The sequence below is a fragment of the Colletotrichum lupini genome, chromosome 4 (genome assembly GCF_023278565.1).
Source record: "Colletotrichum lupini chromosome 4, complete sequence".
Lineage (NCBI taxonomy): Eukaryota > Fungi > Ascomycota > Sordariomycetes > Glomerellales > Glomerellaceae > Colletotrichum > Colletotrichum lupini.
This window is the reverse complement of record NC_064677.1, coordinates 5,585,475-5,599,807: the sequence shown is the minus strand read 5'-3', so window position 1 is coordinate 5,599,807 and position 14,333 is coordinate 5,585,475. Positions and strand designations below refer to the sequence as shown.

The 14,333-nt window shown below is 34.9% G+C and overlaps 2 protein-coding genes across 2 annotated transcripts; both read right to left on the bottom strand.

Annotated features, from left to right (window-relative positions):
* Positions 1–504: 504 nt before the first annotated feature.
* CLUP02_08752 (thioesterase) lies at positions 505–1,650 on the bottom strand (the record flags this gene model as incomplete). Its single annotated transcript, XM_049287734.1, has 1 exon — positions 505–1,650. One exon carries the CDS (start codon positions 1,648–1,650, stop codon positions 505–507), a length of 1,146 nt encoding a protein of 381 aa, XP_049144877.1.
* A 25-nt stretch (positions 1,651–1,675) lies between these two features.
* CLUP02_08751 (squalene/phytoene synthase) lies at positions 1,676–6,185 on the bottom strand (the record flags this gene model as incomplete). The annotated part of the gene is made up of 12 exons (XM_049287733.1): positions 1,676–1,829; positions 1,894–1,924; positions 1,973–2,142; positions 2,311–2,344; positions 2,413–3,158; positions 3,229–4,152; positions 4,210–4,251; positions 4,316–4,438; positions 4,473–4,651; positions 4,719–5,153; positions 5,210–5,326; positions 6,180–6,185. The coding sequence occupies 12 exons, from the start codon at positions 6,183–6,185 to the stop codon at positions 1,676–1,678; spliced, it is 2,961 nt and encodes a 986-aa protein (XP_049144876.1).
* Between the last annotated feature and the right edge of the window lie 8,148 nt (positions 6,186–14,333).

Below are 14,333 nucleotides of genomic sequence, written 5' to 3'. Positions count from 1 at the left end.
AAGTACTACTACGTTTGATCACAATACGGAAGTTGACGCGGCCTTGTCTATTTGAGGTCAACTCGACTAATTCCCTGGAAGATCAGGGCCAAAAGAATCCGACCATATGTCAAGTACCTACGTGATGTCCTCAGTGAACGGGACACTGCGCAGGCGAATTAAAGCCTCGCGATGTTAATTTTTGTGAAAGTGTCAGGTGGTGGGTGATAGAGGACGTTGGAATGATGGGTCTGGTATGTTGAACTGATTTTGAGGTATCACGAGTTTTGTCTATTTTGCTTCTTTTCTTGAGTTCCACATCTATCGATACATATTACTTTTCAGTAACTTCCGGCTCCCACCTTTGATTCGCCTCAGCTTCAAGGCCAGAGGCAACTGAGATGGCATGTATCCCTTTTGCAACGCCACTGAATGCACGTTGACATACTTTTACCCCCTTTTCATATCCTCCTCCTCTTCAAACAGCAAACTCTACATTTGACAAAACCTTCCCTCCCCCCCAGCTTAGAACCTCCCACCAAGAGGCTGCACCTCAATCCCCTTGGGCACCACAAAAAGGCCCTTGGCCTCAACGACAGTAGCACCATCCGGATCCTCCATCCGCCCAATAATCCACAACTTTCGATCCGTCTTATCCTCCTCGTCGGGCCTCTCCTTCTGCCACTCCGGCAGCGCCTTACCCACGCGAACGATATACAGCATCCCGGGCGTCACAGGCACCTTGAAGTCCATTGCCAGCTTGGCCGTGACGGCCGTGTTGGCCGTGAAATTGAGCGCCGCGAGCCGACCCATGGCCTCGTCCATGATGGTAGACAACATCCCGCCGTGCACGACGGACGGCCACCCGGACGTCCCCTGTCCGAACATGATGGCGAGGATGAGTTCGCCCGTGTACTTGTGCCGAAACACAATGTTGACCAGGCCCAGGCCGTTGGGGTTATTCAGTGCCGGGCCAGCGCAGAGGTGGTGCGCCGTTCGCTCGGGGGAGAAGTCGCGGTAGGGTTCCCAGTTTTCCCAGTCCGAGGTCGGGAGCTGGGGGATCGGGTTCGCCGCGGCGCCGGGGTCGGTGTTGGGCGGCATGCGGGGGGCGAGGGACTGGAGGATGGGGTAGTCTTCGATGGCTTGAAAGGTGGCGTGGGCGCGGAAGAGGGGGATCTGGTGCTCGTCTGCCTCGACGGGCGGGTAGAGGAAGGGGGCCGTGAAGCGGATGGTTGCGATTTGGTCGTCGGTGAGCTTGTAGCCTAGGGCGAAGAAGAAGAGGGCCCAGAGGGCGCGGCGGAGGAGGATTGAGCGGCGGGAAGGGCCGGCGGCGGAGGGGACTGCTCCGACGGCAGGTGAGCCAGGAGGGCCGCCGGGAATGCCTCCTACTCCTCCCGGTAGTGTTGACGGTGGTGTCGTCGAGAGGAGGGCTGTGATTTGTGCTGGGGTGAGGTGGGACAGGTTCGAGAGGGCGGCGTTGGCGGCGGCTTGCTGTTGTTGGGTTTGGAGAGGGGATTGCGCGATGGGAGGCGGCGGCGGCGGCGGGGGGCGCTGGGCTTGGAGGCGGGAGGAGGGCGTGGATGTGAAGGGTCGGAGGAAGGGTCGCGGCGCGATGCGGTGCGCGGGGACGATGTCCCGGAGGAGACGGCGGGCGGGCGCTCTGGGTATCATTTTGAGAGGCTTATCTGTCGAAGTTCTACGAAAGGCGCATGTGATTTGATGTAGTGGAAGTGAGCTCTTCGAGCGACCGGCTCAACTGGGTTGGAAACGTGCTGGATCTTGTCCCCCTGGATGGGTCGAGGTGGGTGAAGAGGGAAACTTGGCGATTTGAGCAGTTGTCGATGGAGGCTCTATTTTTGGTGGAGACCTAGCTATCTTCGTTTGGGTCCCTGGTTTCTCGGTAAGTCTTCACACTCGGTGAGCCAGCCAAATTTCGGTGAAGGAGCTTGGGCCAGATGTCCCCACTACGGGCCACGCACGGATCCTCGCTTACATAGCTCCCTGGAGGCTCGAGCAATCTGGATGGACCACGGAGCTTGACGTGATGTCACTGCTACGACGCTTCGATCGGACGGATCGATCTCTGTGGGGAACACGAAACAATTGCATCTCATCTTGGACCTAGTATCGAAGAAAGCGGCGTGGAAACGCGCCTTTTGCATCCTGGGTCACGTCTATGTCATACTGCTACCACTCCTATGGACGCCATGCTGTCTATTCGTGATGCCTTTATCAACGCCATCAAAAGGGCCTGAGTGGGTAGAGGGAAAGAGGAGAAGGAGAGGAGAAACCAAACAAAAGGCCAAACAGATCTAAGACGAGAATGCAAACCCCCCAAAGTCCAGTTCTGGGTGCGGAATCAAATCTAAGCGGTCATGAGTGTGCTCCAAGCAACCCAGATGCGACGCGACTTGGGTACCGTAGCTCGCCCACTCCCGTCCGCTGCAGCGCCGCCGTTGCGCATGAGAACCCGGCCAATTTCCATATAGCTCTCCACGGCGACGACCATGGGGCCGCGCGCTTCCGAGGGAATCCACTTCATGGAGTTCCTCGCCTCCCCGTAGTGGTCAAAGGCCTTTGCGAGGATGCGACGGCGCACATTGCCGGCGCCTTCGCTATTGGGGTTCGCGAGAACATCCTTGGGCGTCAGGCCCTCCTCCTTGAGCCAGGATGTGGGTAAATAGACGCGGCCAATCTTGGCATCTACTGCAATGTCGCGCGCAATGTTGACGAATTGCAGCGCAAGGCCCATCTGGCGCGCTGTGTTGCGGAGGTAGGCTTGCATGTAATCGGGCAGGTTGTGCTGGCAGTGACGGAAGACCAGCTCGAGGCAGGCCTGTCCGACGGTGCTGGCAACGCGGGCAGCGTAGAGCTCGAGATCCTCGGGATCCGTGATCGGGAAGGTGTCCTTGCTGAAGGAGAGATCCATCTCGAACCCCTTGAGGAGCTCGGCGAGGGGTTCGCGGGGTATGAGCGATGAGGGGAGGAGGTCCAGAGCCGAGAGAGCTGATTCTGGAAAGTTTTCGGCAGCGTACTTTGCGGCGAGCGGCGCCGAAGTCGCGTCGGGGTCCTTGTAGAGCAGGCTTAGATGGCGGTCGAGTTTGGAGATCCAGGATGCGGCCTCGTCAGGGGTCTCGGCATCGTCGACAAGATCGTCGGCTAGACGGCAGTAGGAGTAGCTGCGGAGAGGAGCAGTTGGTCAGCGATATAGGGTTACATTTAGGTTTGGGGCGCTGGAACTCTACTTACAGCAGCGTCAGGTCGATCCGTAGGCGGCCTGGGAAGACGGAGCTGGCGAGATGGAAGCTACGACTCTTTCTGGCCAGTCTGGTGACCGCCTGGCGGATGCCCAAGATGCGCTCCATGTCGTACTGAGATGAGGGGAAAACACGAGCTCGAAGCAATGACATGGATAGGGCGTCGGCTGGCTTGTCGAACTTGTCTGGGAATGCATCGCAGACCGCGACGGCCTTGTCAAAGGCTGCCACGCCAAAGACAATGAGCATGTTGGTGACAAGGAAGAAGGTCGCTTCTTCGATTTCGAGGCTGCCGAAAAGCTTTAGTTCAAGCTTCGTGCCACTCTCAATGGCCCAGGTGCCGCGGCCCAAGGCCATCTCATCGACGACCCATAGATAGATGGTGGGCAGTAAGATGGGTAGAGCGGTGCAAGCCAATGGCAGAGCCAAAATGAATTGCGCCGTGATAGTCCAGGTGAGAAGCGCAAAGGAGCACGCCCAAACCAAAATCAGGCCCAGGTAGGTGCCTTCACCCTCCTTGGCGATCAGCCATGCGCCTAAGACGACGCTGCTGAAGAGGGCTAGCTGGCCGAGAGGCTTTGCCGTTTTTATCCATTGCGGGAGCGTGGCGGGGGAGTTCAGGTACTGAGCATGAAGCACAGGCTTGTTGAGGATAATGTAGAGCTGAGCGGTGATGTACGTTTGTATGACGAAGAAGAATAGCTCCTCGATTGGGATGTCATAGAGGGTCGGTCCCAACACTGCGTTTGGGGGATATGTCCAGATGCCGGTTCTGATCAGGTACGAATCCCAGGGAATCGTGGCGGTAAAAGCGATTGTGACGATGAAGAGAGTCCTCACGACATCGAGGCGCGTAAACAGAGGGTATGAGATGAAAGTGAGTAATCCCGCCAAAGGGATGGTGTACTTGACGTGCCTAGCAAGGGATGAGCAAAGTGTTGCTGAAGAAGAGCTCAACGGTGGGATCACTTACACCAGCGCATAGTCGTAACCCATCTTGAGAGGGCTGCAGTTTCTGGAAGCCGTGACAGAATCACGAGAATGAGCAGATTCTCATAGGGTATCGAAAAAATAAGGACACGGGCTCGGCGACGGTGAGGGTTGATAAGAATTGAGGCTTGTCTTGGGGCGGCTCCTGCCAGCGGCGCTCGCCCTGTCTAGAGTCCGTCCGACTCCGAAGCAGGCCAGATTGCAAGCTGTTCCTGCGGCTAGGTTGCACAAAAGAAAAGACGGCACCTTGGGGCGTGTGTGAGAAGCAGGAAAGGTGAGGTGGGATTAGATCGGGCGGGTGTCAGCGCAATTATGACGGAGAGGTTAGCGTCGAGTAAGAAGGTAGGTAAGCGTGGTAGGCAAGTAAGGTGAAGAGAAGGTGAGGTGAGACACCACGTCGGCGTTGCAGCGTTACAACTTGCGCCCTAACCTGCCCTGCTGTTTACTTTATCGCGTCCCTTTTTGTTGTTCTGTTGAAGCCGGACTATTCACCGTTGCTGGCTGGACTTTGTATCCGTAACCCCAAGAGAATAACGGAAGCCGGTCGGCTAGTTCCCGGTGGGAGGAATGATGAATTGTCCCGAGTGGAGTGGGATAGAAATCCGGGTTAGTCGTTGTCTTGCGGGCACGTTGCTCCGGCTGGTGTTTCCAGGCGCTGTTTTCTTGCTCGGGGCTCGGACTTTTCTGAAGTTCAGAGATTCCAGACGAAGGCAATGAAGATGCTAAGGGTGCGGCCGGACTGTGGTGCAAATGTGGTGTAAGATGGACGTGGTGGCGCTTGCGAGGATCCTGTACACAGAGCTTCTTTCCAGATCCGGTAAGACAATGCGCTGAACCAGGTGGGGGAGGAGCTAGGGATGGAGCTTGAATTGGGATGAGATTGTTGAGGATCCAACGTGCAGCTACAACTCCCTTTGGCGTCTTGGTCTGTAAGCTACACAGTCTGACTCTAACAGTAATTAATTCGGAATGGAAGCTCCAACTTTCAAGGTGGCTGGTCCGGGCCGGCGTGGTTGGTTGGCCGAGTCCGAAGGGAATTTGGAAAGTCTATGACGACCATATGCGCGTCCCAACATGGGATTTTGCATACAACCAGCCCACTTTCAGGTTCTGATCGGACCAGGTACGGCAGACTGCAAGAGGCACTCCGCCAAAACCGTTCTTTCTAATAGACCTACGGCCACTATAAATTTTAAGTATTAATAGCGCGAATTTTTTATATATATAAATAAATATTATAATAAATCCTATATATTATTATAAAGAATTGCTTATAACTATAAATAGTAGTAGTTATATAAGAGCGGTTATACTATTTAATAAAAATAGGGTAATTAAGGAGTATATCCTTTTTATTAATTTCTATTACTAATTAATTTCCCTTTTTTCTTAACTAACTTAATATTCCTTAAGTAAAGTAAGTAATCTACTTACGCCCCTATAGTTACTTATTAACGACTATATTTTACTTTATTATATTTTATACCCTTTTCTATTTTATTTTTATTATTATTACCTAATTATATACGCAATTATAAGTATAATATTTATTATTTACTAATTAAAAATATTAATTAAGTATAATTAAGTAATTTTATACGTAATTATTAATATAATTTTTATTAATTAGTAATTATACTTCTTCTTAGGCTAATATATACGCAATTATAAGTATAATTACGTATATATACTTATTTATAATTTAATTCTTTTATTTACTTTTTTTTAATATTAACTATTTATATATATATATTAATAATTTCGTATAAAATACTCTTTTTTTTAATAATTACGTACGCGATATAATACTTATAATAAGCGCTTAATATAGCGTTTTAGCCCGTATTAAGGGTATATAGTTCTTAACGGTCCCTGTATACTAACTTATATAGTACCCTAACGACCTTACGTTTTATAAAATAACTTTTTATTTCCTTATAAGAATTAATATACCGGCATCGTAAATTAATATACTAGCGTTACTCTTATACTAGCGTCGCTATTTTATTTTTTAATTAGTTTAAAAAAATAGTACTTTTTTATAAAAGTAGTAAGAATAACTATATTAATATAGTTATTCTTATTATCCTTTTTAACTTAAGCTTTAGTTTAAGATTTTTAAAAATAAGAATACTACTATAACTTACGTACTCGTTTAGAATTATTATATTACTTATTTAAGATTTATAAATTTTAAATTAGTTAGTAATATAAGCTTTTATAAATCTTAAATAAATAAGGCTTTTTTTATTATATACTTAAAATATATAAAAAATAAATTATAATAACGTCTACTTAACTACTTTTTTTAATATAATTATAATAATTTATTATTATTATAAACTACTTTTTACGAGCTTTGTTTTTTTTAAATACTAAGTTATATTAACCGTTTATTTATATAATTCCTTATTATCCTCCCCTATTAAAAATACTAAACTAGCTCTTTATTAATTACTAAAATAAGCTTAATATTTAGCTTTAACTTAACTAACTTATTTTTTTTATAAACCTAGCTAGCGTTAACTTATTTTTATTTTTAAATAAGTAGCCTCGCTTCTTATTATTAATACCTTAATTATTATAAATAATATAAGCTTAACTAGCTAACTAGCTTTTTTTTAATAAGGCTAGTTATAATAAAATAAGCTATACTATATTCTTTAGCTTATTATAGAGGGATATAATAATTTTAAAATTAAGGATTTAATAATATAAATTTAAAAAAACGTCTCTCAAAGATATTATTAAAAGTATATTTCTTATTTATTAAAAATAGCTAAATTTAATATTTTAAAATAGATTTTATAATAGTATAAGATACTTAGTTTAATTAAAATAGTATAATTTAAATTATAAAATCCGAGGGGGTTTAGGAATAACCTCTTATTAAATAGTATTATTTTTTTTATAAACCGGCTTTATATCTTATTTAAAATAAAATATTTTTAAAAAAGTATTATTTAAAGTTTACTTAGATATTTAAAATAAGTACTTATATACTTTTAGTTTATAAATACCTCGTCTTTTATATAAGCTTAATAAAAACGTAGTTCTTAATTACTAATTATATCTTATATAACGTTAATAAGCTAATATAAGTAACTAAGACTATTTAAAAAATAACCTTTAATATTATTATTACTTAACTTAGTACTAAAAATAACGCGAGTACTAAAGTTTTAATATTTTTAAATAAAATAATTAGTTATTAAACTCTTTATAGAGCTTAGTCTAGGCTTTTTTAAAAGTATACTTAGTCTTAGTAAAAATAATAAGCTTTTATATTATAAAGACCTTATAATACGTATAAGGGGGGGGCTTATTAATAAGCGTATTAATATAGGCCTTATTTTTATATAGTTAATATCCCTCGTTATTAAACCTATTACTATTATTATTATAGCTACGGTCCTTAACTTACTTTTACTTAGCCCTAAGTATAATATTAGAGTTAATATAGTAAATATAGAGTTATTACTAAATATCCGGGAACTACTCGTTTAGTATAGCCTTTATTTACTTATTATAATTTATAATAATAATAATAGGGTAATAAACTAAGTATTAGTTTATAAGTTAGTAAATACTTATTAAGAAAAATTAGAAACCCTTTAATTTTTTGTTATTAATAAGGCCGAATATAGTATTATAAATAAATTTAAAATAGGTCTACTTAATAACCTAAAAAAGAAAGAGCTTAAAGCGATTAGTATTATAAATATTATTAAAACTAATTACTTTAAAGAATCGCTTTTATATTTAAAAATAATAAAGAAAGGTTTAAATAAGGCTAATAAAGTAGTTTAGCTCGTTATTTACCTATTTTATTATATATAAAATATCTCGTTTATTAAATAGCTTAATTAACACTATAATTAGCGAGTATTTAACTAGTTTTTTTTAGTTTATACGAGCCTTAGTATTATAAATATCTCGCTAAGTAAATAAGGATTCTAAGAACTATTTTTAAATAATAATATATATATTATAAGCCCGAATCCTAACTTATTAACTTATAATTTTAATAATATTCTTAATTATTTTAATAAGCTTACGATATAAAGGGTATATAAAAGCTTTAAACCCCCTAACGGAGTAATCCGCCGGGGCCGTATTATATATTACGTATTAAGGAAAACTAAGTATATTGCGCTCTATACTTAACTACTAATTAAAATAGTAATTAACTAACTTAACCGTTATCTTCTTTTTATTAATAGCTCCTAACCTTCCCCCGTAATCTTCTAAGTTCTAGCTATTTAGAGGGCGAGCTATACTTACTTTAATATATATAAAACCTCTTAGTACTAACTTATATAAATAGCTAAATCCTATATTATATACTCTTTTTTATTAAGGGTTAGGGGGCCCCTTATATATTCCTTTATATTTATAATATAGCCCGTATTAAAGGGATTTTTAATTTTATAAAGTATAATTTCTAAGCTAATATCGATATACTAGATCTTAATATCCGTATTAACCTAGCTATTTATAATATTCGTACTATTACTTAGCTAAATTCCGTGTTATTAAAAAGTACTTTACTAATCCTTAAGTATATTTATATTGGTTACGATAGCTATAGTGTCGAGCTAGCTAAGGGCGCCTAGCCCGAGAGGAGTAGACTTATTAATAAGTATCTTTAAAATAAGTTCTTATCGAAGTAATATTTTAACTAACTAACCTCTTAACTAGTTATCTAACTAACTATTTAAATAATAGTTTATATATTAATAAGTTTATTTAGTAAATTTATTTAGTAAATTTATTTAGTAAATTTATTTAGTAAATTTATTTAGTTTAAATAGAGCTTTGGGTAATATTAGAAGCGATAAAAATAAAAAGAATCTTTACGAGCTTTAAGTAGTAAATATTAGCTTATTTAGCCCTTTTTTTTAGAAACCTCTACGTTATTATTAAAGTTTAAAACCTCTATGGTTAAAAAAGGCCGCTTTTAATTATTATAGCTAACTATTATAACTAACTATTACGGCCGACCTCTACTATTAACCTTTCTAACCAGTACTATTACGTAAATATATTACTTAGCTTATTATTAATAAGTAGCCAAAGAGGGTAGCTTACTTATCCCGAATTATATAGCGGTTTTTATATTAAAATTACTATATTATATTAAGCGCGTACTTAGGGTATATTACGTATATTATATAATTAAAAAGTATACCGTATTATATAATTTCTTTTAAAAGCGTAATCCCGTTAAGGTCGATCTTTTATACTTATAAAGCTAGAAAAAAAAACCACTATATAAAAGCTTTAAAGCTAGGGCTATAATTATATTAATTATACTAAAGGTCTAAATAATAATATAATAGCTACTTATCCTCTTCTTAAGCCTTAGTAATAACTTATTATTTATAACCGTATTTATAAAACTTATATTATTAAATACTAGTGCTTTACATAAGCCTAGGCTTATTAAAACGATTATATTAAAAAGTATATTAAATAAGTTAGCCTCGAGCTTTATATTTATTCTATTTTATAATACTAAATCTATTAGCTTTTATAAAATTATTAACTTAGCTAAAAAGGGTATTATAAATTTATTTTAAATCGCTAAGAATTAATAAGTTTAGGATTTTAATTATAAAAAAAGAAAAGGATTAGTTATTTAGAATATAATAAGAGGCTATAATTTAAAAAAACGCTTTATTTTAAGTAAAAAATAGTTATAGGGGTAAATAGGTTAGTAAGTTAACTTAGGGACCCTATATTTATTATTATTAACGGATATATTCTTATTATTAAAGTAGTATTATTATTAACTATTAATTAATCTTAATAACCTATTTAATAAGCTAAAGAGTATTACTAAACTACTTTATTATAAAATAAAAAGGTTAGTAAGATTATTTATTAAAAACAAAGGGGTTATATTTTAAAAAAAGCTATAAAAAAGTAGTTCGCTAGGTTTTTATTATTCCCTTAAGGAAATAGTAAATAAAGTATAATATAAGCTCTATATTAAGGTAATTATCTATAAAAAGTTACGTATTTTATAATATACTAATTAGGAGCTCGGTAATAAGGTTACGCTATTTTTTAAAATTACCAACTTTATAAAATTAGTTAATATTAAAGTAACTACTTTTTAAAGAGGGAGATAATAATAATTAGCTAGATAATAATAAGAGGCCGTAATTAATTAATAGTCGTTTTTATAAAGAGGGAAGTTTTTTAATAAGGGTATTATTTTAAAATTAGCCTTAAAGAACGTTTTTAACTCTAATTATAAAAGCTATTATAAGTAAATACTATAAGTTAGATTTCGAAGCTTAATAATATAACTTAAGTATAAAAAGAGTAAAGGAATAAAGGCTTAGGATATTTTATAAGTATTTAATAAAATCTAACTATATTAATAAATTTTTTTAGACTAATTAAAAAGTAAAATAGCAATACTAGTATAAGAGCGATACTAGTATATTAATTTGCGACGCTAGTATATTAATTCCCTTCTTTATTAGTACGTATATTTTTATATAATAGCTTCTTTATTATACGGATTTTTATATTATTTATAGGCTTTTTATTTTCTTTTTTAAAGACTTTTTACTAGATTTATAACCTTAGTATTATATAAGTTAGTATATACTACTTTATACTATTTAATATTATTATATTAACCCGTATAATCTAGCCCTAGCGTTAAATTAAGCTTAACTTTAAAATTACTAAGAATAGTTATTATATACCCCCGGATATTACTATAACTCGTACTTAGGCTACTAATACTATCTAAACGACTATATATAATAATACTAAGACTAGTACTAAGTTATATACTTATTATAAGGCTAATAAAAGTATATTTATTAATTACGTTACTTTTATAAATAAGGGCTACTTTAGTTATAATTATATATTTACTATATATAAGTATATACTCGTTATACCTCTTATTATTACTTATACGTTACCCTATATTACTTTATATTTATTTATAGTTTATTAATAGTTTATATTAGTTTATAATACGCTTATTAAAATTATTAAGCGCGGTTATAATTATAAAAGTCGTAATAAAATCTATATTAGCGCTCTACTTAAGTCTTTAGGTACTATCCCTGCTATATACTTTTATATAATAGTAAAAGTTTTTAAATAAGTAGCTAAGTAGGCTAAAAATAACAAAAAGAGTATATATAATAATATATAAAATTATAAAAAGAGTTATTAACTTATATAAACTCTAAGTAAGGAGTAATTAATTTAATATTTTTATATAATATAGTATAGGAGTTTATATAGGTATATATTAAGATATAATATAGTTAGGCTTAATACTTAGGTAGTAAGGCCCTTATAAAGTCGTAGGGTACTTATTAGTTATAAATTAGAGTATATATACTTAGTTTAGTCCGTAAGAGGCCGTAACTAACCGTATAAAGGCTCCCCCTAAATTTTAACGTTTTTAGTAAAATTATAGAACTTTTATTTATTATATATTATTATTATATACTTTTTTGTTTTTTTTAGTATTATAAATCCCTATAAGCGTTTGATTTTTATATATATATTTATAAAACTGTATAAGTAAAAGGATACCCCTATATATTATTATAATTATATATAAATATTTACCCCTTATTTAAAATTTCTTTTTTAGTTTCTTATTTCATATATTACTACTTTTTTAAAATAGTACGACTATATATTAATCTTTATTATATTAAATAATAATTATTATAAAGTTAGAGAGTAATTAGACTTATAATATCATTATTATATATATTTTTATAGTTTTTAATATTAGAATTATAAAGCGAACTTTTAAATATTAACTTATGTGGTGGTTTTTTTTTTCTAGCTTTATAGGCACAAAAGATCGACCTTAACGGGATTACGCTTTTAAGGGAAATTATATAATATAGTATACTTTTTAATTATATAATACGCGCAATATATCTTAAGCACGCGCTTAACATAATATAATAATTTCGATATAAAAACTATTATTTAATTTAAGATAAGTAAGCTACCGCAGCGGCGCCGGCTAGAAAGGTCGATAGTAAAGGTCGGCCGTAATAATTAGCCACAATAGTCAGCCGCTATAGTCGGTCGTAATAGTTAGAGGCGGCCCTTAACTATAAAAGTTCTAAACTTTAATAGCGACGTAGAGGTTTCTAAAAAAAGGGCTAAATAAGCCAATATCTACTACTCTTTAGAGCTCGTAAAGATTCTTTTTATCCTCATCGCTTCTAATATTGCCCAAAGCTACTCTCTATTTAAACTAAATAAATTTACTAAACAAATCTACTAAACAAATCCACTAAACAAATCTACTAAACAAACTTATTAATATATAAACTACTACTCTATTCCTAGTATATAGTTAGTAATTAGTAAGCTAGAACTCTAAAAATACCTATTAATAAGTCTACCCTTCTCGGGCTGGGCGCCCTCTTTAGCTAGCTCGACGCTATAGCTATCGTAACTAACGTAAGTACGCTTAAAAAGTAGCGAAGTACTTTCTAATAGTATAGAATTTAGCTAAGTAATATTATAGGCGTTATAAATAGCCGGGCTAGTACGGATATTAAGATCCGGTATATTAATACCGGCCTAGTTATAATAGTTACGATAAACGAGCTAGAGGTATATAGGGTTAGGGTAATAAGCTAGCGCCTTAAATAGCTCCTACGGGACCCCCCGGGTAATAATAATACTTATATAAAAAAATAAATTATATTAAACCTAGCTACCCACGCGGGCTAGTACTAAGAGGTCCTGTGTATATTAGAGTAAGTAAAGCTCGCCCTATAAGTAGCTAGAACTTAAGAAGACTTTACGTAGCAGAAAGTTAAGAGTTTTAATTAATAGTTAGGTATAAAGCGCAATATACTTAGTTTTCCTTAATACGTAATATATAGTACGGCCCCGGCAGATTGCTCTATTAGAGGGAAATATTAACTTATAAAATAGGATTTATAATAAAAAGAGCGTACGGTCTTTTTTAAATATCTATTAATTTATATCTAAGAATTATTTTTTTAATAATACTTAAATAATAAAGATATCTTTTTTTAACTTTAGTCTAAAAGATTTATAATTATAGTTATAGGATTATTAATACTTCGTTAATAAAATTAGCTTTAGTAACGATAAATACTAAAATAGCTCGTAATTATATAATAATAATTAAAAGAGTTTTTTTTTAATATACTAAAGGTTACTTATTATATTAAAAAGTATAATAAAGAGTATTTTTATATATAAGTTCGTTAATAAGCTTATATTATTAACTAAAATAAACTTTATTTTATATATTATTAAACCTTTTTATAATAAGTTTAAGATTAGTTAAGTAAAATAAAATATTATTATAAAAGGTTTATAACTCTTAGACTAAATTATATTTAGTTTTTAGATACGTATAATAAGCTTTTATTATTTAGATTTAAGATCTATATTAGTATTAATACTTATTTATAGTTTATTATATAGTTCTATATAGGGGTTTTTATTTATATATCCCGGAATATACTTATATAATATCTTATTATTATTTAATAATAGGGATTTATATTATTACGAGTTCGTTTAAACTAAGGGAAAGAAACCGTTCTTATATTTAGTATTTATTATTACTTTTTATAATACTATTTAATAATAAAAAGTCTAATTTTATTCCGTAATTACTAAATCTTTAATAAAAGTATTTATAACGTTAAGATTAAGAGTTAGTAAAATCGTTTTTATTAAAATAAATTAGTATATTAGTAAGTAAATAATATATATTTTAATATATATAAGTATATTTACGTTTATAAAAAATACTTCTAACTACTTAAGTTCTAAGGGCTATTTTATATAAATATACTCTTTAACTAAATTATATTTCTATTTACGTATATATTACTAATTTATTTTAATTTTATTAACTTTATATAAATTTAGAACTCTTATTAAATTCGTTATTAAAAAGATTACCCTTATATTATTTTTAGTTAGTTATAGTAACTATATTATTAACTTATATTACGAATTATATAAAACTTTATATAGCTAATTAACTAAAACTAAGTTTAATAATTATTAAACACTATTTAGAATAGTAATAATCTAGATATATAT